At 36.6% G+C, this 25,225-nt stretch overlaps 1 protein-coding gene across 4 annotated transcripts in view; it reads left to right on the top strand.

Moving 5' to 3' along the window:
* LCORL (ligand dependent nuclear receptor corepressor like) overlaps positions 1 to 25,225 on the top strand; it is an 80,522-nt gene that overhangs the window by 22,632 nt on the left and 32,665 nt on the right. For all 4 annotated transcript variants that reach the window (XM_014889005.2, XM_088163201.1, XM_014889006.2 and 1 more), the window contains exons 2-5: positions 2,817 to 2,882; positions 9,658 to 9,737; positions 9,958 to 10,087; positions 17,474 to 17,728. In XM_014889005.2, the coding sequence (XP_014744491.2) occupies positions 2,817 to 2,882; positions 9,658 to 9,737; positions 9,958 to 10,087; positions 17,474 to 17,728 (531 nt within the window). The remainder of the gene's footprint in view (positions 1 to 2,816; positions 2,883 to 9,657; positions 9,738 to 9,957; positions 10,088 to 17,473; positions 17,729 to 25,225) is intronic.

Genomic DNA, 25,225 nt, shown 5'->3' with positions numbered 1-25,225 from the left:
TGAGGCAAATTTTTTCCATTGGTGAATAATAGAAAATATAAGCAAAGTGTATTTGACTAGTTTCTGTAGGCTCTTCAGGTTCTGGAGAGTTCCAAAGCCGCTTCTGCTGTTTGCTTAAGCATACTGACTCAAGAAGAAAAACAAAGATTTATTGAACTGCTTGTGTCCAGATGGTTGCATTTTAGGAAACACTGCCAGCATTTGTTCATCAGTACTAGAAACTAAGATATATCTTCATGTTTAGGTTAAACTAAAATTGTATCAATTCTGCTGAAAGGCAGTAATACTTTCTGGAGCATGGATGTAACACAGGTGCTTTCTGGGAAAATTTTAGCCTAAGGTCTGAAAAAAGATTCTCTTGATGTTCTTAGGTTGTACAAGTAAGTGTCCTTTTAAAAGAAGGCATCCAGTATCCAAAGGTGAGGAAGCAAATAATTTGGCAGGGTAAGTCTGTTGTAGCTCCTTGCAGAAATTCTGTAATACTTCAGGAAAAGAAACAGCCCTTTGGATGGGTAGGATGGAATTAAGTTTGGTGAACTAGCAGAGAAGCAGACTGATTTGTCCTTTCCTCAGAGTAAGGAAAAAAAAAAACCAACAAAAAAAACAAACAAACAAACAAAAAAAAACCAAAACAAACAAACAAAAACAAAACAAAAAAAACCAACCAAACAAACAAACAAAAAAACTCCCACAGCGTGCTAATTGCCATCTTTAATACAAGCTGTATGGAAGTCTGTTTGAAGATTGCATTCTTCCTTGACAAACTGCTGTTTACAGAACTGGGCTTTGTGCACTCGTGGTTTTGCATAGGCAGGAGCAGGTAGGTATATCTAGGTAGGGCAGGTGTAGATAAGGGCAAAAGTGAAGGCAGAAACAAGTACCACACTCCACAGTGTGGGAAGGGTGGTACGTGTCCAAAGACCAAGGAAGTTTTGGGTGCTGACTGGGGTGGTAAACAAGCTTCCTGTTGTTTGATTGATGAAGTCCTGAAAAACAGGAGTTGCTGTTTGCTGTTTTGAAATAAGCAGAGATGTCTCCTAAAACTGCTTCATTCATTTCCTTACCCAGGGACAGTAACTTGGCAGAACGTCACTAGCTGCTGACCTAAAATGGCTTACAGTCTGTAGCATTAATGGCAGTACACATGGTGTGTTTGCTATTTCCACTCTGTTGTGTTTGGAGGATTGCTATCTTAACTTCAGTCTTCATCTCTTGCCTTTTTTGTCCGTAACCCTTTGAAGCCAGAAGAACAGGGATTTTGTGCAATGCTAATATGATGTGAATTTATATTACATTGAATCTAAGAGTTGTTGGATGATACTTTAAGGTAAATTTTAGTGTGTGCCTGGGCTTTGGGCTCTTTGCTTTCTAGTTCTTGTCGGCTGTTGAAAGAATATGTGGATATATATTTGTTAGAGGACAGTGGTTTTGTCATTTAATTTGTGTTGTCTCGTGGTACTGTATTACAAAGAAAAGTGGAAAATGAAATCCATATAGTTCAAGATCTAAAGATATAAATCCATTTATAACTCATATAGCAGATTTGTAAAGATTATAATTGATTCACAGTATAGTCCATATATTAAAATTACTTTGCAATGCAAATTTTAACAAAATCTAACTTGACAAACTGAAAAGCTTCTGTGTTATGATATCTTCCCTTGTCTGCTTCAAATATGGTACATATTTATTCTTCCTTATACTAGTGTACTTACAGTCTGAACCAAAAAGTAAATAAAACTTTTGGTGAGAGAACAGGATGCTGTGTTGTCTTAAAAGACATCATACGATAAGCAAATTTCATGATTCTGAATGCTCGTTGTTGATGGCAGTTATTTCCTGAAGATTTTGGTATCTTTTATATGGTGTGATGATAAAATGGTGTTGCAAAGTTCTGGTCTAGCAAAATAACTACAGACAAGCCTTTAGTATAAAGAATGAGAACCTTCAACTGCTGCTTTGAATTATCCTCTTATTTTTAAATAAGCTTATTATTTGGAAGGAGAAAGGGGGGCACTTGGAAACTATTTCTATATTGAACAAAACTTCTGTTATATTGATGCTGTAAATTGTCACCATATTTCATCAGTTGTCATGCACTTTTTTTGTGGGTTTGAGGTTTTTAAAATTTTTTGTTCATTTATTTATGTATCAATCATTTGATTTGCTCTGTGTCTCATCACCCTTATTGAAGTATTTAATTTTTACCAAATACCTAAACAGACTAGCTGGTAAATCTGTAAAATAATTGGATTTATCTAATCCTCAATTTTAAAATGTTTTTGTACAGATATGGAGGACTAGAGAGCACTGTCATGGTATCAGAGGCAAAAGAAGCTTGATTTTTTTTCTATTTGTCGTAATATTAGCCTGCTCAGATTATATAGTTTCAGGAGATCATGAGAAGTTTCTGATCTTGAAGTTTTTGTTTGTTTGTTTGTTTTTTATTTCCATTTTTTCCTCTCTTTGTACATCACTCAGATTCTCATGCTAAGAGAGAAACTCCTTCACTTGCTTAGAGCTATGAGGTTAATCCTCCCACCTTTAGGCTTCTGTGGTGGTTATTTTAAGTCTAATGAGGTTGTTGGGGCATGGCTTAATAGGCTGATTGTGGGCAGATGGCAGTTGCCATGTCTTATTTTTATCTTCTAATGCTGTTGAGTAGTACTATAGTGGAAGGAGTAAATATTTGTTTGATAAATGTAACAATTTTTGGAATTGCTCTGAGAATTTGAGGATACTTGTCAGTTTTCTGGCATTTGCTTTCTTTTAAGAAACTCTTGATTTACTGTTTTAAATGTTTCTTTTGTCTCCAGGTTTTGAAAGTATTTTAGAAGGGCTTTATGGACCAAGGCTACGAAGAGACCTCAGTTTATTTGAAGGTAAATGAGCCAGCTTATAGTGCAATGACCTTAACTTACTGTTTTTCCTTTCAGCTAAAGGTAATTTTAGGTATATATCTTGAATTTGAAAAAGGAAATCTTCCAATGCTTTTCTTTCCAGTATTCATTTATTCATTTTCTTGTCAACACTGTGCATGAGCAAAACACTAGGTAGAATGATACCTAGGTTTTGTTCCCATACAGGGGAATTTGGATTAGCTAAGCTTTTCTGTGAAGCTCTCATGGGAAAGACTTACTCTTCTGGAACAGTACACCTCCTACTTTGGTTTGGAACATCTTTTAGAAAGGGCAGGCAAGCTGCTCAGCTTCCTATTGACATTAATTGGTAAAAGGAAGGTAGTGGATGCTAGTTTGGTCTTGTAGTGGTCAAGAAAGTTTATGCTTTTTGTATATTCTTTTTTTAACATCTTTATTATATAGACACAAAGCTCTTTTTATATACTTTATATGTGTGTATATGTATATAAAGTCATGGTATGTTTAAGTGTGTGTCTGCGTGTATACATGTATATATTTATGTATATATATACACATACCTTTTCCATTACCCTTATAAGACCTAGCATTTATCCAAATGGGTTTGGTTTTGCTGGAATAGTTGTCAGTAACACATAAGTCGTTAGTTAAGTATGGAATTATTTATCTGTCTTTGACAACATGAGGACTACACAGCAAAAAACTGCTTTGGAGTGTTGAAAGAATTGTTTTGCCAAGTTCATTTTATGATTAAAAAAATGTTCTTTCTGTTATCAAACCTTAAAAATGTTCCATCTCATTTCTTTACAATTCATTGTCTAATAGTGTAATTTGTAAAGCATATCACTTATTTAGATGCTAGTACATGAGGCAGAGTGACATGTACTGTATATCTTTGCTTAGAATACTTTTGGAGCAATTGCTTTAACTTGTTATGGTTTTGTCCCCTTCAAAATGTGCAAGTTCCTTGGCCTGTATCGTATGCATAACACAGCATTTTCATGGGGAAGGGGAGGAACTTGGAATACTACTTTGCTGATGCTTTCAGAATATTTTTTCCTGTCTAAAGCTAGGCATGCCACTAATATGCCATAAAAACATTTATGAAATATGTACAGTTGGATTAAAGCTTGTTTTCATGACTAGTATTCTCATCTGCTGTGATAAGCAAGCATATTTGAAAAGGAAACAGGGTATTGTTATAAGTGTGCAGTATCTTTTTTTTTTTTTTTTTACTGATTGTAATGCCAATACGTTGTATGTATTGGGCTTTACATTGATTAGTAGTTAAAGCTTTTTTTTGTATCAAAGGGTTTACATTTTCTTAGTTTTGTTTTTCTTTTTTTTTTTCTTTTGGAGAAGAAGGCAGAAAGTACTGAGCTAATGAGGTAGTGGCCAAAGTCTAAGCTACAGTTAAAGGGGCATGATATGCTACACTGTAAAGTGTATATTGCTCCTTTGGAGTTCATGTGTGCACATATTTGAGCTGTCTTAGGGGTAAAGTTTTAGCTTATTTGCCTCATGCTGTTGAAGATTTCTTATCTATTTAAAATCTGATATTTCCATTGCTTGCATATCTTTGCTATTTGATGTCCTTGTGACTTTGTCTTGCAAATTAAATTCCTGTTTATCTAAAATGCAACATTTCAGAGCCTTTTTTTTTTTAATTTCTGAAAATTTTTGTCAGTAATGTGCAAGAGTTCTTCCACAATTAAAGCCTATTTCCATGTCTGATGCATCTATAAAGTTGATTTGAGTTCTGGAGCCAACTGCAGAAGAGAAATAAATGGTGTAGTAGGTTGGGATGCCCACCTTACTTTACTCTATTTTTGGTTCATTTTTGTAGATATAGTATCTTTAACTTCAATAATGCCATAGGAAATTGTTTGTACTGGCACAGTAGAGGTCAGCTTTATCATTAATATAGTAGGCAGGGCTATTTCTGATTTGAAATCTGAATTTTGTTGCAAAGATTAATACAGAACTCTCAGGTAAAATTTCTAGAAATCCACTGTCCTAAGTGCCACTTTTCATTTTACAGATAATGAAACTAAGATACAAAGTAAATAATTTGCCTTAGGTAAAGGATGTGGCTGGTAGAATTAGAACTCATGTTTAGACTCCAATGTGCGTGAATTATTGCATCTTTTAGGCGGTTCATTTTCCTCATCATAACCACTAAACTAATATTGTCAACATGCAATATTATGGCTCATTAGCAGAAAGAGTGTATTTTCTCAAACATACTTCAAGAAATTATGTGGCTTTCTTATGCAGAAATATGTAAGAATTGGCTGAAATATATGCTGCTTAGATATAGTAGCATTTTTTTTACAGAAGCAATTACAGTACAATTTTTTTTTCTCTTATGTTGTCGGCTTTATCTATTGTGACATGAAAAAATCAATAATGTACATAAAATGTTACATGATTTATGTGTTTCCTCCTTAGTTTTTGTCTTGAAATATTATTTGATTTGTAGATTGAAATACTGTATTCTATTATCTTAAAGTTACTTGAGTGAATAATAAATTGTAATGACAAATTTAAATGGTAAAAGGTGCACTTCAGTTTTACTACACTATTACATTTTTTCAAAGAAAATACCTTTTAAACCTTTTTCTGTATCTTGAAATTCTTGTATATGAAGGATTTACTTAGGACTTGCTGAAGTGGCTCTTGTCACTATTATTCAGCACCATTTTGTTTTCCTGACTACTTGGATTCTGCAGCTTCTGGTTGCAGAGGGGTCAAGTTCTGTATCTTGGCATCTGACCTTGGTTCAAGCACTGAGCTGAGGCTTCTTATGTCACTGAATCTTTTGGGCTTTCCAATCCTTTACTTTTATCTATTTCCAGTTAAGTAGATTCACATATAAATTATTATTCTTTATGTTCTACATATGGATAGTTAGCTAAACTGTTAAAAAGCTTTTCCTCTAATCAGGTAGTGTGTGTGTACTTTCTTTTCGGGGAGGCAGGTTATGTGCTGGGATTCTGTTTTCTTAACCAGTCTCTTAACACTGAGAAAAGCTGTGTCTTGTTGGAGAAAAGCAGCTCTGTGCTGTTTCTCTTCCAGGAAAAAATTGTCTTTATACATGATGAAAGGTTTTAATTTTCCGTATGTTGTTTTGGAGTATTTATAGTAGTGAAAAATTATATCAGAAACACAAATCTAATAGACTTGGAGCTTTTATGAAATTAAAAGTATGAATATGATAAATGCTTCAGCTGTTTTAATGTACTTATTTGGAAGCAGTAGTGCTGTATAAAAAGAAAGGGTGTGATCTGTTCAAAATATTCACAAATAGCTGGAAAATCTTTTGGAATTTATTATAATCATAAAATACTGGTAAGTAAGAGTTGAATTTTTTAAGCTATTTTATATTTATATTTACTAGACAATTATTCCATTTTTTAAGATACAAACATGGAATCTGTTCAGTACTACAGATGTCTGAATTAATTTACTTAATTTGGCTTTACTTCTTGGGAAAAGTGGTTTGGGGAAACAAAGATGTGAGCTTCTTAAGAAATGAAAAAAAATTCTTTTTGTCGAAGTTCACCATTTTATTCTTAATGAATGGAAATAAGTTTTGCAGTTTTGTGCTAAAGGGTTTTGGTTTTAAGTAATAATCTGTACTGTGTTTAGTATTAAAATCCTGTTTGCCCAGTCTTAGCAACTATTTCTCATGGACTGGCAAGCATTTTAGGTGTCTGCAAATCTTTCATCATCTGACCCCAAGCAAGATAAAATGGGGATGGAAGATGATCCTCTTCCTAAATTCAATGCAGCTGAGGAAAGTTTGTTCACCTTAAAGTGTGGTTGGTGCCTCTGATTTTTTTATTTTTTTTTTTTTTTTTTGAGTATGGCTGCCTATCTGTAGTTAAAAACTTCATACTGATCTCAGGATGTTTCCTGTGGTGGTGACCTGACACTGTTGGCTGTCTGGCATTTGATATATCTTATATATATCAGATACAGTTTTGCTTAGCTCACTGACAGACTTAATATGTCTTGTACATGATTTATACTACTTTGAATAAAGGGTTTGGTGTTAGGTAGAGCTGATGTTTCTCAAGGTTTGCTTTTTTGGCAATACACAAGAATTGCTCTCTAGTTTGACTTTTACCAGTGGAAATTCAGGATTCCAAGGCAGAAGAACTTCTGTGAAAGTATGAAACCTGTCCTAGAGTTAAGTGTAGAATCCCAAGGTTCATAAATAGAGTTTTCATGGTTGTAAGGAAAACAATGGACTTGTTATGAAGGGGTAGTGTTGTTTTTATGCTGTGGCAATCCTAAAGGAATAGCTCTAATGGGCTGGGACAGGTAGATTAATTCAGCAAAAATGACTCATTATCTCTTGTTACTGTCCAGCCAAGAAAAATACCATGTCTGTTTTTAAACATCAGCTGTCCATCCTGTAAAAATTGCTGTTTTGCATTGCTGAAAGCATATAATACAATAACACAGAATTTATTTTCAACTGAAGAACCTTTATTTTTCAGAGTAATTTTATTCTGATCTTGCTTTTTTAATAATATCTTTGAGAAGAAGTAAAAGCTCAGCACTTGTGGGAAGAGGGTGAAGGACAGTGTGCAGTGGGAAACAGCTCTGCAGACAGCAAGGTCAGAGAAAGAAGAGGGAAGAGGTGCTCCAGTCACTGGAGCAGAGATTGGAGCCCTGGAGACCTTGGAGAAGACCATGGTGAAGCATATAGAACCTGCAGCCCATGGAGGACCATGTTGGAACAGATATCCACCCTGCAGCCCTTGGAGGGTCCACTGGAGCAGGTGGAGATGCCTTGAAGGAAGCTCGTGGAGATCCCTTGCTGGAGCAGGCGTCTGTCAGGAATTGCAGCCTGTAGAGAGGAGCCCGTGCAGGAGCAGGTTTTCTGGCAGGAGCTGTGGGTCTGTGGAGTGGTCTCTTCCTGAAGGACTGTGCCCTGTGGAAAAGACACCTACTAGAGCAGCTCATGAAGAGCTGCAGCTGGGGGAAGAACACCGGAGCAGTTTATGAAGGCCTGTAGCCCATGGAAGAGATACCAAGCTGGAACCAGGGAAAAAGGAGAAGGAAATGGCAGAGAGGAACTGTTGTGGACTGAGAGCAGCCCATTTCCCATCCTCCTTGCACTGTTTGGGGTGGGGGAGGAGGTAGAGGAGTCAGGAATGAAGGAGTGAAGCTGAAGCCTGGGAAGAAGGGGTGGTAAGGTGGTTTAGTGTTTTCCCTTTCTTATTATGCCAATCTGTTTTTATTGGCTATAAATGAAATTGATTCTCCCCAAGTTGAGTCTGACTTTGCTGTGACAGTAATTGGTAAGTCTCCTTTGAGATTGGTGATCTCCTGTCTTTACCGTGACCCACAAGTTTCTCCCCCTGATTTTTCCCCTACCATCTTACTTCCTCACTCCTGCCCTATTGAAGAGGGGCAGTGAGAACATCAGTGGATTGGGGGATTGGCAGCCAGCCAAGATCAGTCTGCTATCATGTGCTATTGAAAACAGATAATCTCAAGAACCTCCCTAAACAGAATTTACTGTAATTTAGTGGCATGGAGAAAAGGAGGAAACATACCTGGGAATCAATAATGGGAGTGAAAAAGTTGTTTAGGTTGTTAAGGACATGAACTGGAAATGAACAGGATGGAGAAGGCTTTGGTGTTGTAGTGAATCGTGTTTGGATTCACCTGCCAAAACACTGCAGCTATAATAAATGCTGCTCTATAGCTAGGATACTTTAGGAAAAGTACTGCCTGCAGTGTAAGGAAGTCTGGTGTAAAGGTAAAAGACATCATCTTGAGATTTTGGTTCCCATGTTCAGGAAAAAGGTGTTCAGATGAGACTTGTGCAGAAGAGATGGAGTTGAATCTTGCAAGGAAAACCAGGCGGACTAGATCAGCCATGAAACGAAGTGTAAAGGCGATAATGAAAGTCTGTAAATGCATCGAGGTGTTAAATACCTAGTTACTGTTCATGGGTACAAGAATAAAATTGCTACAAAAGCAAACTGGAATAAATTGCCATGTGCAATTTTTAACAAGCAATTAGAGGCTTAATTTTAACTATTAGCCCAGTTGGTTTGGGAAAAGTTTTGAAGTAACTGGTGTTCATGAAGAGAAGGGTATTGGCTGTAAACTCTTTAATTTTTTGAAATGGAGCTTAGTAGCTTGTTTAAAAAAGGTAGATTATATGTCTCCATTTAGTAGAAGACTGGACTTGATATAGGCAATATAAGTTTAAGTCCTGCATTTCCTCTAGACCAAAGTACATTTTCTGATAAAACATATAAATGTACTTTTCTAGATAAATGAAGTGCGTATAAGGCTTGGATTTACCTATAGCGATGATATCAAATCAGTTAAAATACTGTAAGTATAATGCATATAGCTCACATGGTGTGGAGTCCATATCCTAATTCTTAGCTTAGTTTACTACAAGTTTGCCCACTTAATTAAAAAGAATGAGGTTTGCAATTCAGAGTTTTCTTTGCAGTATTCAGATGTCTCTTGAATTATGTCATTATGATGGATTAGCAATTGAATTACACAAGTTTACCTTTTCTTTTAAGAAAGGCACTCTGCTATTTGTAAGTGGAGCTGCACAAGCCAGACAAGAATTTGAAAATATCTGAACAATTGAATATGACTAAATGCATTGTACCAATAAATACATATCATATTAGGGATGGAATTTATTTAAGAGAATTTTAGGAAGTGTATTTTGTTCTTAAAATCCATTTTTGCTTGTTTAAAACATCTAGCTTTCTTTTCTTCCTTTAAGACTGTGAGCCAGAAGAGCTAACTGACTGGTCTATGGATGAGAAATGTTCCTTTTGTAATTTACACAAAGAAACAGCCAGTGTAAGTATGAGCATTATATTAAACATTACTCCCCAACACTCATTTTTTGGTATGAAAATAAGAGAATTGAATTTTGCAAATAAGTAAATTCTGCATTTTGACTCAAGATAGTTTGATTTTAGTGGTTCCATTCCATTCAATAGCTCAGTAATTTAATTGTATATTTTACTACCAGAAGACTAACTTCTGAAAGATGTTATTATCTTCATATGTTTTCTAGGATCGTGCATCAGTTTTCGGTTCTTCACAGTCAACGCCTACAGAGGAACTGTCATCTCAGGGCCAGTCCAACACTGATAAGATTGAATGCCAAGCAGAAAACTATCTAAATGCACTCTTTCGAAAGAAAGGTAATAAAAGCATGTCTTTCTTATTATGAAATATGACAAAAAGTTTAGAAGAATCAAATTATTCAGGGTTAATTTTGTTTTCTAAGTATTTTTTAATTTATCTACTGAAATAGATGTTTCTGCTGTTTCTCTTGTTTATTCCTTTCACTTTCCTTGGTCTTTTGAATCACCAAATGAAGTACTACCCTTCCTACTTGCCATTTCTCTTCGTCCTCTTGCATTATGTGTCATTCTTTTGAATCCCTGTTCATAAATTTTATTGGATTTTTTCTTTTTACCATGAGCTGCTAATTTGTTTTCATGCCAACCTCAGGTGTCATTCTCTGGAATTCTAAGCATTTAAACATTTTCTGTTCCTAAATTCTCACTTCTGGTTTTCAATGGGAAAAACATTTTAGGTGAGAGAATGTGCTTTGCAGATTGCAAAATGGATTTTGGGCTCTTCTTGCATGAACGTTGCTCCTTCAAATACATCCAAGTTGGAGGTTAAAACTTCTTGTCAAAATACAGTATTTAATAGGTCATTAATTCTTTGGCTGTTCTTGTTCTTTGACACTCATCAAGATAGAGCAGTACATGAGTGAATGACAAGTCAGTTTAGTTCGTGAAAGTTACTTGGTTAATCGTTGTCAACAAGAGCAGAAATAGTAATTTTCTTCCTTAAATTCATGTGAATGAAGTTACTATGAATGCAGTAACTACTATTTTCAAATATATATATATATATATATATATATAAACTATTTTCATAGATTTTTCATGGGTTTAGCATGTGTATGTCAGCTGAGTATGGCCAGGGTGACAGCTCTCTCTTGCTTTTAACAGAGTTAAAGTCAGACACTGTCTCTTCTTCACACGGCTGGGAGAAAAAAGCAAAGTTAGTTTTCTCCCTTAGCAGGAGAGATTATTATGCCCTTGAACCTGGGGTATGTAGAATCTTTTTCTGTACAGACTTCATGTCTACTCAGTCTACATTTTGCTTTTTTGCATTTTAAAGAACTTGAAATGGAGTGCAACAGAATTTTGAGTCCATATTTGCTTTCTTTCAAACCAGCTATTTTCCATTTGAAATAAAATGTCCAATGAAGCTGGCACCTTGTTAGTTCTTAAAGTCTTATTATATTCTCATCATAGATCCAATTGTCTGGCATCTCCCTAGGCAGATAATTTAATTCCTTCAAATTTCTACTTTGTAATTTCTTCTTGGTCTTGATGTGTAGAATGTTTTTCAGTGTTTGCCTGCTTTATGCTCCAGCTGCAGATATCTCTTTTGATACTCCTTGAGAGAAACTTCTCTTAGAGGAGAAGTGAAACTTGGCATGACCTCACCTTAGTGGAGTGAATGACTTTTAAATGAAGCTTTCCACAAAGAACATTTGGCTTTTAGAATCTTCTTTAGGTTTGATCTGCCAGATCAGTAATGCTAGGTTTTGTCCATTGAAAAACAAAACTTGCGAGTTTTTTTGTGATTATCTGAAGTATTTCTGTGTTCTTGGGTAAGAATTGACTAAGAATATTGTTTCAGTTCCAGTTTTAGCAAAGTCTTTAAAGTTGTTCAAATTATGGGAAATGAAAAGGAAAAAAATAGTCAAGGGCATGTGAAACCAATTTATGAGGTATTCAAGTAAGTGGTTTGGATTTTAGGAGGAAGATGAAGAGTTTTACTAAGAAAATCCCAAGTCTTTCTTAATTTTTGTAGGTTTTTGAGTTCAAGTATCAAATTAGGAAGAAAGGAATCAAAATTTCAGTAATTGTTTAGCTAAGGAATAGTTCTTACACCTGGTCCCAAACCTGATGTTTTTTTGTTGTTAGAAAATTGTAGAATTCTTTGGCTGGCTGTCTTTAAAACGACTAACACTTGTTTGGATTGCAAACTCCTCAAGATGATCTATTCTCTTGCTATTGTAGCTAATTTAGGCCTCTATGAGCAACTTCTAAGACTAGCGGGCAAATTAGAGAGTTCATTCGTTGGTCCCATTAATCTTTTATTTTGAAGAAATTAATATATGGCTTTTTTAATTTGCAGACTAATTTGAGGGGATTTGGTTGTGGGTTTGGGGTTTCTTTTTTGTATCGGGAAACTTATTCAGAAGATCTCAAAACATGCAGCCATGATATATTACTGCCTGGAGCTGACAGCCTTCAGACATTAATGGGTAAACTCCTGAAATGCTGTAAGCAACTAAAGTCTTCCTATTAGGAACACAACTTCACTAAGTATTAGTGAAAGACCAGTTTTGTAGTCAGTTGTCTGTGGGAAAGTCCTGTGCTCAGCAGACACGTCAGCAAATCCAAAGTCGTTCATGCCATCAAATGCTGATTGTTGCCATTAAACAATGTGTCTGAAACCCAAATGCTTTCTTCCCAAGTGTGACATCTCTCTTTACCCTTTTAGTGGTGTAAGCAGAGTAGACTTAGAGTGGTGCTTTTCCACTTATAATGCTGAAGTTCAACTGTTCTGTTTTGTTAAGGGAAAAGCACAGTGTGCTTTAAAAATACATATTAAGTCTTTTTTTACTATGAGTATTATAGAATGTGACGTGTGATCATTGTTACATCGCAGAATCACAGTTGTTTAAAAGCTTGATCAGATTTTTGTTCAAGGACTATTAATTTTCTGAATTTCTAGTAATACACATTGTGTGTTCTTAGAAGCTCATTTTTCCATGCAATATTAATGTGACCTGTTTAAACAAAAACAAAGAAAAACACTTGTGAATCAGGTTCTGTCTTCAGGATGGATGATCCACCAAGAGGCGACTGAGACATGAGAAGCTCTTGTAGAAATTAAGGAATTAGGCACAAAATTATAGAGAGAATGTTTGAGATTACTTGATTCTTTTCAGATTCTCTGCTTTGTCAAGTGTCTTCAATGCCATGTTTCCAATCCCAAAGTAATTTTACTGTAAGCTTTTTTAAGCTCTTTACTATTTCTGGATATCCCTGTTATGTTCTAAAATATTTCCATTCATAAATATGGCTTTCTTACACCATACTGTATACTTGAATTTAACTTGGAGTTCTCCTGTTCTTTTTGTAGTTTTCTTCCAGTTGAGCAGCTGTCACAAGCTGGTTATGCTTCTTAGACAATGCACATTTAATTTAGCAAACCTACGATGATGAAATCGTGCGCACATTATCTCAGACTAAAAAAAAATGTTACTTTCTGAGGTGTAGTTTTGAGTTGCACACGCTACTTCATCCAAAATCTGCAATTTCTTTTGACTAATAATCTTAAGAAATCTAATTTGTCCTTTCAAAATCTGAAAGGTTTTCTGTAATCGCTGATATTGGTACAGTTTGTATGGTAAACTTACATGACAGCTTTGCTGTCCCTCTCAAACATCATCAGGAAAGAATATTTAGTGGTGTTTCACTGCTTTCTTAAGGAGATAAAGCATACTTTTTGTGTTGACCACCTAACTGCCAGTGTTATTCTCTTCACTGACTGCATATATCTTGATCATTTAAACTACATTTACAAGGATTCATAGAAAAATGACTGGGTATAGAGTAGTGAAAATTGCAACCTGAATAGAGGAAGAAAAAATATGGAACGTTTATGAGAACAGAGAACTGTTTGTTGATTGGTCAAATTAACTGAACTAATTGGATACATGGCTCAGAATAAAGAGTTGAATTCCTGTTTTACTGTGCTGATGACCTGACAGTGACCTGAACGATTTTACAAGTAGAACTAAGAGTGTCACTGGGACAGTTTGGTGGCTGTTGAGGTGGGGTTGTTAAAAGAAAATATGGCCCTTTTGTGAAAAGGGGGGAGATGGAGTGAATTTATGAAGCACACTGAGGAGCAGTCGTATTCTTAGTCTTGCTCCTCACAGAGCTGGATTGCAGGTACAAGGGGGATTTTGATTCCCTGCTGCTTTTCACTGCCTTTTGGCATTGTGTCAGAAGACAAATTAAGCCATTGGGTTGACTTTTTAATGAAAAAGTACTGATTTTTGGTAAATGGAATACTATTGTGGAACACTATTTTGGGAGCTTTTAACTCACTGTTCATTTTCCCGCCAAAAAGTCAAATCTGTCATTACAAATATTGCAGTCTAGTGATCACACATAATGTTAATGTGCAGAATAGTTAATAGAGCAGATTTGAGTAGTTACAAGCTTGTGCAGCACATAAACTGAGGAAGTATTAATCCTAAAAATGAGCTTTGAATTAAAATAAGTCGTTGCAATTATTCATAATTACATGACGTTTATTACTCTCTTTTTTTGCATTCAGACTGTTACCTTGACAATCACAAGCAGAAAATATCGGATTACATCATACAAATTCAGTCTTCTTTTATCCTAATAACATTGGGTCTCCAGTCTGGAAGAAACTAGAGTAACATTAGGGTTAACTTTTATTCTAAACCTCATAGAGATTGTTCTACTGCATTTGAGGTAATATGTATGTACATATATGATCCATGGACTAAATACAGCTGCTTATATTTTATAACAGCTGTTAAAAATGAGAACTTAAACAGATGTAAATTTAAAACTTTGTGAGTTTTAGCTATAGTCACATCTCCGAATAAAGAATCTTAGGAAAAAAACCTATTCAGGTCATACCAAGTATATCTGGTGCCATCTGCTGATAACAATTAAGAAATATTTGGTAGTGATACTAAGTTGAGAGTTCTAATACCTTTCTTGCCCAAAATATGCTTCACTGTGTTAAAAAATTTTATATGATTAATTAGAAATTTCTTATGTGTAGTGGAAAATTACCACTGTGAATCACAGGATGGGTGAAGTTCTTCCCCATTTTGGGTGGAACAGACTGGGCAATGAGATACTGGAGATCAGCACTGCAGAAAGAGACCTGGGGGTCCTGGTCAGTGGCAAGTTGAACTTGAGCCAGCTTTGCCCTGGCAGCCAGGAGTGCAAAGTGTGTCCTGGGGGCATCAGGGACAGCATCACCAGCCAGTCAAGGGAGGGAATTGTCCTGCTCTGCTCTGAGCTGGGGCGACCTCACCTCGAGTACTGGGGGCAATTTTGGGCACCACAGTATAAGAAAAATGTTAAACATTAGAGAGTGTCCAAAGGATGATGAAGGGTTTTAAGGGGAAGCCGTACAAGGAGTGACTGAAGTCACTTGTCTTTTCTCAGCTTACGGGAGACTGAGAGGAGACCTCATCACAATCATTGCCTTACTGCTCCAGTATCTGTTCTTGAATTTGAATTTTTTTTCTTTACTTCTAAATGTGTCTCCAGAATGGTAAATTCCAGTTGAGCATTTATTGAGTTCATTATTTAGAAATCAGGAAATAGATATGCTCTGTTTATATTTCTGTGCCTGGAAGTTACATGGTGGGGAGAGATCTTTCTCTTTGTAGGTATCCTCCATAATTTAGAATTTTACCTCCTAAATCTCTTCAGGAAACACCTGTCAATTTTAGGTACTTTGGTAGAGATCTGGTTGGAAGATTGTTGAAAGATAGAGCTTTAACCAGATTTAAGCAAATTTGTTTTGTCATGCCTTGGGTAAGTTCTCTTGAAGCCAAGATGTCTTAAAAATGCTGGAGCTTCACCATGCCTCATCAAGTACTACAGAGAGGCCAACCAAAAGGTCTTGACAGGAGGCGTCTGAGCAGAGTCAGCTGCCCTCGTGTGTGCTATAGACAGCAGATCTCATAGGTGCAGGTTTGTAATTCCTTGCAATGCTCTGTTGGTGAAAATGAATTCTCAAAATGGAATATGTTTTAAATAAACCTGAAACAAAAGAAGCAAAATATCTTCTACGCATTCATCCTAAACCTGAGCAACATTCCTTGATCAGTGCTGGCAGTGACTCTGTTGATAGTATATGGATAAAGCTTCATTGGCATAAAATGCTTGAGCAAGTATGCTGTGTGATCCTCCAAACTTCCTTTTAGGAAATGTACATTTTGCATGCAAACATCTACCCAGGCCAGCCCTTTCAGTTTCTTCACTTCCATGGAAAAAACCCTCAGTTTATCATCTGTTTTATCTGTTTCAGATTAACTTTATTATCACAGTAACTACAGAACCATGTCCTTTGGTATTTCCTCCAGGCAGTCAGGGCTCACCTAAAAGCTAATTCTTCTTTATGGCTTTCACACTCACTTTAAATCCTTCTCCCTTCTTGATTGAAAATTGTTCACTCGTTACCTGTCAACTCAAGGATGGGCTTAAAAGGATGGATTAAAATATTGAAAAGGGTATTTGTGTGGGGAGGGGTGTAGAGTTGAAGGAAGGAAGGAAGAGTGGGATAGTGAAGTAAGTACTACTACTGCCAGTTTAAGGGAAAGCATAGATCTCTGAGTATGGTCAATTGTACTTGCCTTGTGAAATGGTGTGTTGCAGTCATCAATGCAGTAGCACATCTTACTTGTGAGTTTCTTAGTTACATTATTTATGCAAGTTACTCTTACATTTTGTTGTTTTCTGTTGCTTCTATCGGGATTCTCTTTGGTGATTCATAGTTGCAGTTTCAGTTATGCTTTTTAAAAAGAGGTTTTACTTTTTTCTAGCTGATAGATAACATTAAAAATAAAGTCCTATGTATTATGTTTGATCTTTATAAAATTTGTTTCTAAAATGAGATCCTTCTTTTCATTGAAATGTTACATACACAAGCAAATAATAGGATATACTCAGTTTAAAATAGGAAATAAAGTTTTTTGGCCAAGTGTTTTTATTGCTAGCACTTTGAAAATATCCTGAAAATCCTGTAAGATTTTACAATAAAAGTTTACAACTTTGTATTCAATTGCTTGTATTACTACAAATTTGGGGACATTTCAAATGTGACATTTCAAGTAGCATCATATCAGTATTTACATTTTAATCCGGAACCTACAATGGGGATTATAATGTCAGAGTTGAGCACGTCTTTTTGCTTTTTTTTCCTTTTAAAGAGCAGTTCCTCAAAAGTTCAGCTGTTACATGTTAAGAAGAGGACTAATCTTTAGAACTACAGTTCAAAATTATTTTTCTTGTGGTTGTTCTTTGAAAGTAACTTCTTTCTGTATCAGTCCATATCTTACTTTACTTTCGTGGTTTGTATTCAAAATTCTTTTTTCAAAACTGAAAATGAACAGTCTGAAAATGAAAATTCAACTTATTTGCCAACAATACAGATTCTGAGTCCCCTAAGTAATGCAACCCCCCATACTCGCATGCTATGATAGAGGAGTAAGGTGAAAATTAATGATCTATGCTAAATGCTCTTCCAAGTGACTTTCAGTTAGGAATGCTCATTTAAAAAGACTTAATAGTCATCTGAATGAATATGTTCATTACACATGTACTTGTTTAACATGTTTGTGTGCTTATAGCAAGCATTTATTATAAGAAAAGTAATTAAGTTTGGTTCTTAATATATCTGTTGCCTGTGTTTTTTATTTCTAGATCTTCCTCAGAACTGTGATCCTAACATTCCCCTAGTTGCTCAGGAATTAATGAAAAAAATGATCCGTCAGTTTGCGATTGAGTACATTTCAAAAAGTAGCAAAATTCAAGAGAACAGAAATGGTTCATCATTTGAACCAAGTCTGATGTGTAAAAGTATCCAAATGAACCAAACGGAAAACTCCCTTCAGGAAGAACAGGATAGCCCTCTAGACCTCACTGTGAATCGAACTCAAGAACAGAATACTCAGCAAGGTAAATTTCTATATCTGATAGTTTGTGTTTTGCTTTATTTATTTACTTTATGGTGTCTTCTTCTGTTAAGAATAAATGTCCATGTCAAATAGAAACATTTTTCATATTGTGTGTTAGCAGATAAGTATTCTGATTTCTGAGTGCCTGTGTTAAATAAGTGGCATTGGGATTTCTCAGCTTTGGCATACTGAATCTAAGTCCTCTCACCTGTGCTGTCACAGGTAACAATGGTTCAAAATTTTGTTGAAGAAATGGCTGTCAAGAAGCCTGAGAAAAGAGAAAAAGATGCTGGGATTTCAGAGAGCAAATGCCACTCAGTCTCTATCAGCTCTTGAACACTTTGATTCTTTAAATACAGGCGGGTTAGAATCATGGGAAAAGAAAATTATCTAGGAGAAAATTTCCATACTTCAAACCTCAATCATTACAGATCAGTTCAGCTTTCTTAACTAAGAGTAAAACTAGGAAAACAAAGTCTGTCTCACTATCATTTACAAAAAGGAAATAACTTCTTTGCCTCAAGGAATATTGCTATCCAAAACTGATAACAGTATAATCGCAAGAGTGTTTTGGACTTTGAACTAGATTCGTATTAGCAACAGTTTTCAGGAAGGGTTGTGACTGTCATGTGCAACTGAAAGCAGTGACAAAAGCATCTTTTGTCTTTTACAGATACCAGGGTCTGTGTTAATCCTGTAATACTGCAGACCAAAGGGAAAAGTTGACATGTATGTCATGTCCATGTTAAAAAAGTTGAAAGAAGCCAGAACTAAGTTTTTTGGGTTTTGTTTGGGTTTTTTGTTTGTTTTAATATACATGAGCAGATTTGGTATTGTGCAGTCTTTAATTGGAGATCTTTGGGAGCAGGAAGCTCTGATGGATTCCTCATGATAAATATACCTATTCTAGGTTATGTTTCAAGTATCCTTTCTCTTTGACAGAAAAAACATTAAGAAATACTGGAATTCTTGCTTTTATTCTGTATGGTCAGTGGAAACCAGTTCATGCCAGGAATAGTAAATATTTAGTGGTTTAAATACTGAGAAAATACCTGTTGTGCTCAGATGTAATTTTGCTATGGATGAATTACAGATTTTAGAGGTTTATAATTGACCAGGTTGAAGCACATTTCTTTTGCAAGAGCAATTAAAAAATACTTTCCTGATACCAGCACTATGGCATGTAGCTTACTTTAACAGCTAGTTATAAATAACTAGTCTTAAATGTTGATGAAGGAGCAACGTCCCCAACGGCAGGTTCTGATCATTGCTGAGCCCAAATAAATCTTTGAGGAATGAAAGGAAAGGCAGAAGGTGGGCAGGGACAGGAAGAAAGTTATGCTGCCACCCTTATCTGAAAATCCATTGATCTTTTGTCTAAGAAAGATCTAAAATATAGAGAAATTGAGTTATTTAAATAATCTTTTTATGTCATTGGATTTTTTCTTACAGTAAGGCTAAAGAGCATGTTTAGAATTCTGCACCTTCAGTGAAACACCTGAATCTAAAATAATTGCTCAGCACACACAGTGTACGAGTTACATGTTAAACTATGTAAGACACTGCAGAGTCTCAGGACTTAGACTGCCATGTTTGCTGGAGTGCTTTTTAGATGTTAAAGATAACATCTTGCTGTGAAATTTAGAGATGCTGAAATGAGAAATAATAGTGGAATAAGACTGTAGTTGGAGAAAGGTGGCTTGAACATCTTACCTACCAGGGAAATTGTATTGTGCTTTCTTGTTTTCCATGAATGTGTTAATTTTTGAACTATTTTAGCTTTTCACTGTAGTGATGGCAACAGAAGCAAATAAGTTCAAGATGAAAAATGTCAGCCTGCTCTTTTTATTTGCATTGTGTTCTAAGTGCAAAGATTAATGAAAAAGGTATTTCAGTTAGCTTTTGTCAGGGACTGTGTATATTATTGCACCTATCTCTCAGTTCTGTACTCTTCCTGAAGACAGCTTGGTTATAATAAAGTGTCATATGCTTATGGTAGGGAATTATGAAGGTGTTTTAATTGAATTATTTTTTGAAATAATATAGTTCTTTAGTCTGGAGACTTGTAAAAGTTGTACCATGATTCCATTCCTGGTAATGTTTTTTGAATGTCATGCAACTCTCTTTAGTATTTGCTATTTGTAATTCCTGTTGCAATTTTCAAGTGAAGTGGCAGTAGCAGAGGAGGAAGTTCAAATTTATACATTGCTTTGATGGATCCTCAAAGTTGAAATCTTTAATTCAAATCCTGTTAAGCAGATAATCATCCAAGTATAAATTCTTTAGGTTCACTTTCTGCTTAGGCAGCTGCTTTGTATTTACAATGGTTATCTTTGAAATGAATGATCTAACCAGTTAAATAGACAATCTTGCTTCTTTACTATGAGTGATTCTTGGGCTTGAGAGGCAGGAGTAAACTATATTATCCAGGCTACTAGAAGCTGTGAGCTTCAAGATCCAAGCTTAGTGCTAGCTCAGCACGGAAAAGAGATTCTGCCACTGTAGTTCTCCATTAAAAAACGCTTCTTACTCTCCTCCAGTGTCTGGAGGCCATCTCTGAAGCCAAAAAGACCTCAGTTCTGACACTTCCAGACCTGATAGTCCTGATTTTGGGGCTTACAGGGCAAGGTTTTAGTAGCTGGGGAGGGCTGTAGGATGGCATCTGTGAGAAACTGTTGTGGCTTCCCTGCGTGAGGCTCAGCCAGCTCCACCACAGACCCGCACCAGGCTGAAGTGGAGCACAGGAGTTGGGCTCATGATGCTGCTGGGAAAGCGTGTTTAAGAAAGTGCAAAAATGCTGGTCAGGCAGAGCGGTGAGAAACAGCACTGGGAACAACGAGGTGAGGGGAAGGGGAAGGGAGGTGCTCCAGGCACCAGAGTAGGTATTTCTGTGGAGCACATGGAGAGGACCATGGTGGAGCATGTGTTCCACTGCAGCTTGTGGAGCAGATACTCGCATTGCAGCCTGTGGAAGACCCCACATTGGAGTATCTGGGTGTTTCCTGAAGGATCTGTGGTCTGTTGAGAAGGAGCTGTAAAGAAAAATTGTACTGACTTTAGCTCCCATTCTCAATCTTGCTTATGCCATCTGGGGATGGGGGAAAATAGAGCGATTGGGTGTGAAGTTGAGAGCCTAGGAAAAGGGAGGGGTGGGGAAGGACTTTAATTTTTATCTTTTTTCATTATCCAAATCTATTTTAAATTGCAATAAATTAATTTTCTCCAAGTCTGTTTTACCTGTCATGGTAATTAGCAAGTGATTTCTGTGTATTTTTCTTGATGATCTTCATCTCATTTGTTCCTGGCCCCCACTGAGGACAGAGAGTGTGGTAGAGGGGTTGAGCTGGAGTCTAGCTACTGGCTGGGGTAAACCCATTGCACCTCTGGAACTGCAGCATTTAGTACTGAGTATGAGTGTTTAAGCACTAGCATCCAGGTATGTCCAGCTGATAGCTGACTGGTAGTGGAGTCCCAGAGCATGCTTTACTTTCCTCTGCAGGTGCAAGTGTGGTAATCTGGCAGGGTGCTTTAATTCCTGTGTATCTTCCTGGTAATCAGGCAATCATTTCACTGTCAGTCAATTAGCAGCAGCTGTCTCCAAAAATACCTGTATTTTGCTCCCTTTTCTAATCCATATAACTCTTTAAGATTGGTCAGGCTTTGAAAACAAATACTCTGTATAGTGAAACAAAACCTGAATTCCATGCACTGCATCTAACAAAAGTGGGGTGTTACTGTGCGCTTTTGCAATATTGCTTTTTCTCTAAACTAAGCCAATGAAGAAGCAGCATCCTTGCAGAATGAAATGGTGAATAAGGAACAGTATTGGAATATCCTGCAGCAGCTTATTTCCTCATGTAGTCATGGGGCTGAGCTCTTTCAGGAATGTTCCTAGCAGCAGCAAAATTTGATGCAGAGGTTTCTTTCACTTGGTAGATACAGGAGGGTTGATAGTTTTCAGGCTTCTAAGCAAAGTGACTTTGAGTCAGAGGTAGAAGCAGTACAAATATATAATGCACTGGTTTAGCTGCACAAGCTTATTCTTGTTTCTGGAGCCACGCACTGATAGTGTGTAAACATAGCCAAAATACGCAAGAAAATTTTCATAATTCCCTTGTTTCGTTGAGCCATTCATTGAGACTGGAAGACATCAAAAGATAGCTGGCAGAGTATTGAAAGAATTCTAACCTTCACTGAAAAGAGACTTCTTTTTCTTAAGAACCTGTTTTTACTGTATATATTGGTGAAAATACTTGGCATTTTGAAGATACCCATGCTATGTTCTCAAGATAAATTGTATGAGATGTGAATACATTCAAGAAACAGCTTAATACTTTTGCATGAAAAAGTCACCCTAAAAAGCTCAATTTTTGAAGGGAGCAGGTGTTTTTCTTCCCTGACTGCCATGGTGGCTAACAGCCAAGCTCCTTGCTCAGATGCTTGCTTGCTTACTTCTCTCACGATGGCACAGGGAGGAAATGGGAAGAACAGAAAGGAGAGCCTATGAGTTAAGGACATGGTCATTGCTTATTACCACTTGCCGTCATGGGCTAAAAGACTTTGCTTGGGACAAATAATTCAAATTATTGTTTATTAATATAAATATTTCATTATTAATTCAGGCAGTGGAAACACAAAGAGCCATTAAAACACTGTCTTTCCTCCCTCCTTTCCCAGGCTCATCTTCACTCCGGGTACCCTTCTGACCGCCACCACCACCCCTGTAGTGCAAGGGGATTGGGTGTGGGCTGTCCATGGTCTGTACCTAATGGTTTCTCTCTGCCACTGGACTTAACTCGGGCACTTTCTTATTCTTTTTGTTCCCGTTTTTTGTGTCCATCTGGCATTTTTTTCCCCCTTTCTTCATTACAGTTTTCCAGAGTTTCTGCCCAAGTGGCTGCTGGACTCAGCTGTGCCCTGCAGTAGGTCTGGAGCCAGCCATCTATGTCTGGCACAGGGCAGCCCCATGCCTGTCCTCACAGATCCTGCCAGGTCTGTGCCATCATCATCCAATGTATGACCATATACTTTTCATCTGGCAATTTTTAAAGTTACAAAATAGTACTTGAAGTCAAAAGGGGCTACTCAAAGTACTACTGCTACTCAAAGTAGTTGTTCAGAATTAATGAAAGGCTTTGGAGTTCCACCAAGCCTTTTTGACAGTTTTCTGGAAACTCTTTCTGTGTTCAGAAGCACAGAAAATAGCCAGCAAAATGCAAGGCACCATCGGGAAAAGTACTGAAGACAAGACTGTTCTGTTGCTACAAAACCCCGTACCCTGTGGATGGAAAAGATAAAGGGAGAGTTGTTATTTACTAAATCTCAGTATATTAAAACTAGGTAGGGTAGGGCTCTCTGAAAATTCTTCAGGGAAGCAACAGGTAATGGGCAGGTTTTGCTCAACAGTTCTTAAACATCAGAACTGCCATGACACGAGGTCACAGGTCACTGTGTTCACAAGGGGCCGTAGACTTCACAGCTAACAAAGCCAGAAACTAAAGCTAGAGTAGGCTGGGATAAATCTCTGAGATCTCTAAGCATTGGCTTAGGTTAGCAGCTGCTAGGAGAGCAGGAGACCAAAGAACTGCAGGTAGTAGCCAGGCTGATGTGCTCTTCCACACTAGAAGTGGAGTGCTCCCCCTGCCTGGAGGCTGAGGACTGAGTAGAGTAGGTTAACTGATCTAATAAGACAGTTCATAATAGCTAAAGAGACATTTCCTGAAACCCAGAAAAAAAACTCAGTTTAGAAATCTATGTAGAAATACCAGTTGTAGGAACTCAAGGCTGACCTAGTTTCTGTTCCTTTCCCTTCCCCTCCCTGCTTCCCTAACATCACTAGTCTGGAGGAGTTTCAAGTGATTGTGGTCCTGATTATTTTCAAAATGAACTTCGATCACACTTAGTTTCATTTTAGTATTGGTGCTTAGATCTTGTGCTGAGAATCAAAGGCCAGAGGTAGAATCATTTCTTTGAAGATAAGAATAATTTAATTTGCATAGAAATAGCTGCATTAGAAGACCATGAGTAGCAAACCTGAAAAACATCTAATATATTTTTCTGTATTATCCAGTGTTACTTACTTTTTTTTATGAGGACTCACTTCTTAGTAGTCATGGCTTTATGTAAAGAGTGGAAGTAATTTCATATCTTTTATTAAAACCACCTTACAGAGTGGTTTTACTGTTCTTGGTATAATTGAGTTCCTGTCCAGAATTCTTGCTTTAATACCCATTTTGATTGATTTGTAAGAAATAATGGAAAGTTCTGGCTCAGTTTAGAGACGACTATTCCTACCTTGCAAGTAACAAGCTTCCAACATTCATAGTCCACCTGTAGGATGCCTCCTTGCAAACTTTTTGTATCTAATGTACCAAAGTGAACATCTTCATTGTGTATATATACATACATTTGTTTCATTAGGTAGGATTTCACTGTGTCTTAGAGCTTTACAGCAAATGTTCTCATTTTCCTACCAGTTTGAGCTGGGCTTTTGTGAGGGTTATTTCTTGTTGGTTTTAGTGGTTTTTGGGGGCTTTTTATTTTTTAATTGGATGGTTTGCTTTTTTTTTAATTCAAATGAAATTACTAAAAAAATCTGTAGTCCACTGACTCTGTCTGGTGTTTTGCATGTATATCAAATTTCTTGTACGATTCTTTTTACTGTATCCCTTCCCTTAAAGCATTGTCTTCGGGGAGGTGTCGTGTACTTAATGAATTTGTTGTGTTGGAAGAACGAAATGTCTCAAATTACTTCAGTTCTGCATGTCCTTTAGAGGCTGAAAATGCATCTAGTTTTTTTTGTTTCAGGAGGCTGAATTTTCACTTCTGTGTTCTTGTAGTCATTTTCCGACTGATTGCTAGCCTGGTGTTGCCAAAGCCAACTCTGAAAGATTCAGAATGAAAATTATTTTCATTATGAAATCTTACAAGAGCCTTTGGATTTTGTTTATTTGTTGGGTCTTTTTCTTTTACTAAAAATTTAGCTAGCTTTACCTTTTTTTTTGAAAATTGGTGGAGAGACAATTAGCTTTTTATTGCAAAGTTGTCGACTTTAACGTAGTTTTTTTTTCCAGTGATGTCTTCTAAACTTTTTTGTGATGTCTGTGAGTATCAACTGAAGATGGAGAATCTGTTGCAAAAGGGAACACACAAGCACTTAAGAAAGGGAGATAGATTTTGTGTGACTGACAGAGCACAACAGATGAAATCTGTCTGCTGCACAGGACTCAGGGACTTGGGTTGAGTTTGGGTATTCCTGGGTAGGCCAAAAAGTCCATGTAGAATTTTTCTGTAGTGTTCTTAATTGGCTTTTTCTTCTGTAATATCAGTGCATCAGGAAGGTGATTAGCATTAGTCCTTCCTCTAACTTTACTTCAGAAAAGTTTTGAAAGGAATGTATTTGGGTGAAGAAGAGCACCCTTGCCAAGTAGCATATTTCTGTATGTTCTTTCCCTAATGCTGAGTTATGATGTGACTTTTTCTCTCTTTGACCTCCTTC

Source organism: Sturnus vulgaris, chromosome 4 (genome assembly GCF_052056855.1).
Source record: "Sturnus vulgaris isolate bStuVul1 chromosome 4, bStuVul1.hap1, whole genome shotgun sequence".
Taxonomy (NCBI): Eukaryota; Metazoa; Chordata; class Aves; order Passeriformes; family Sturnidae; genus Sturnus; species Sturnus vulgaris.
The sequence above is the reverse complement of the archived record's forward strand: the minus strand, read 5'-3'. Positions and strand labels throughout refer to the sequence as shown.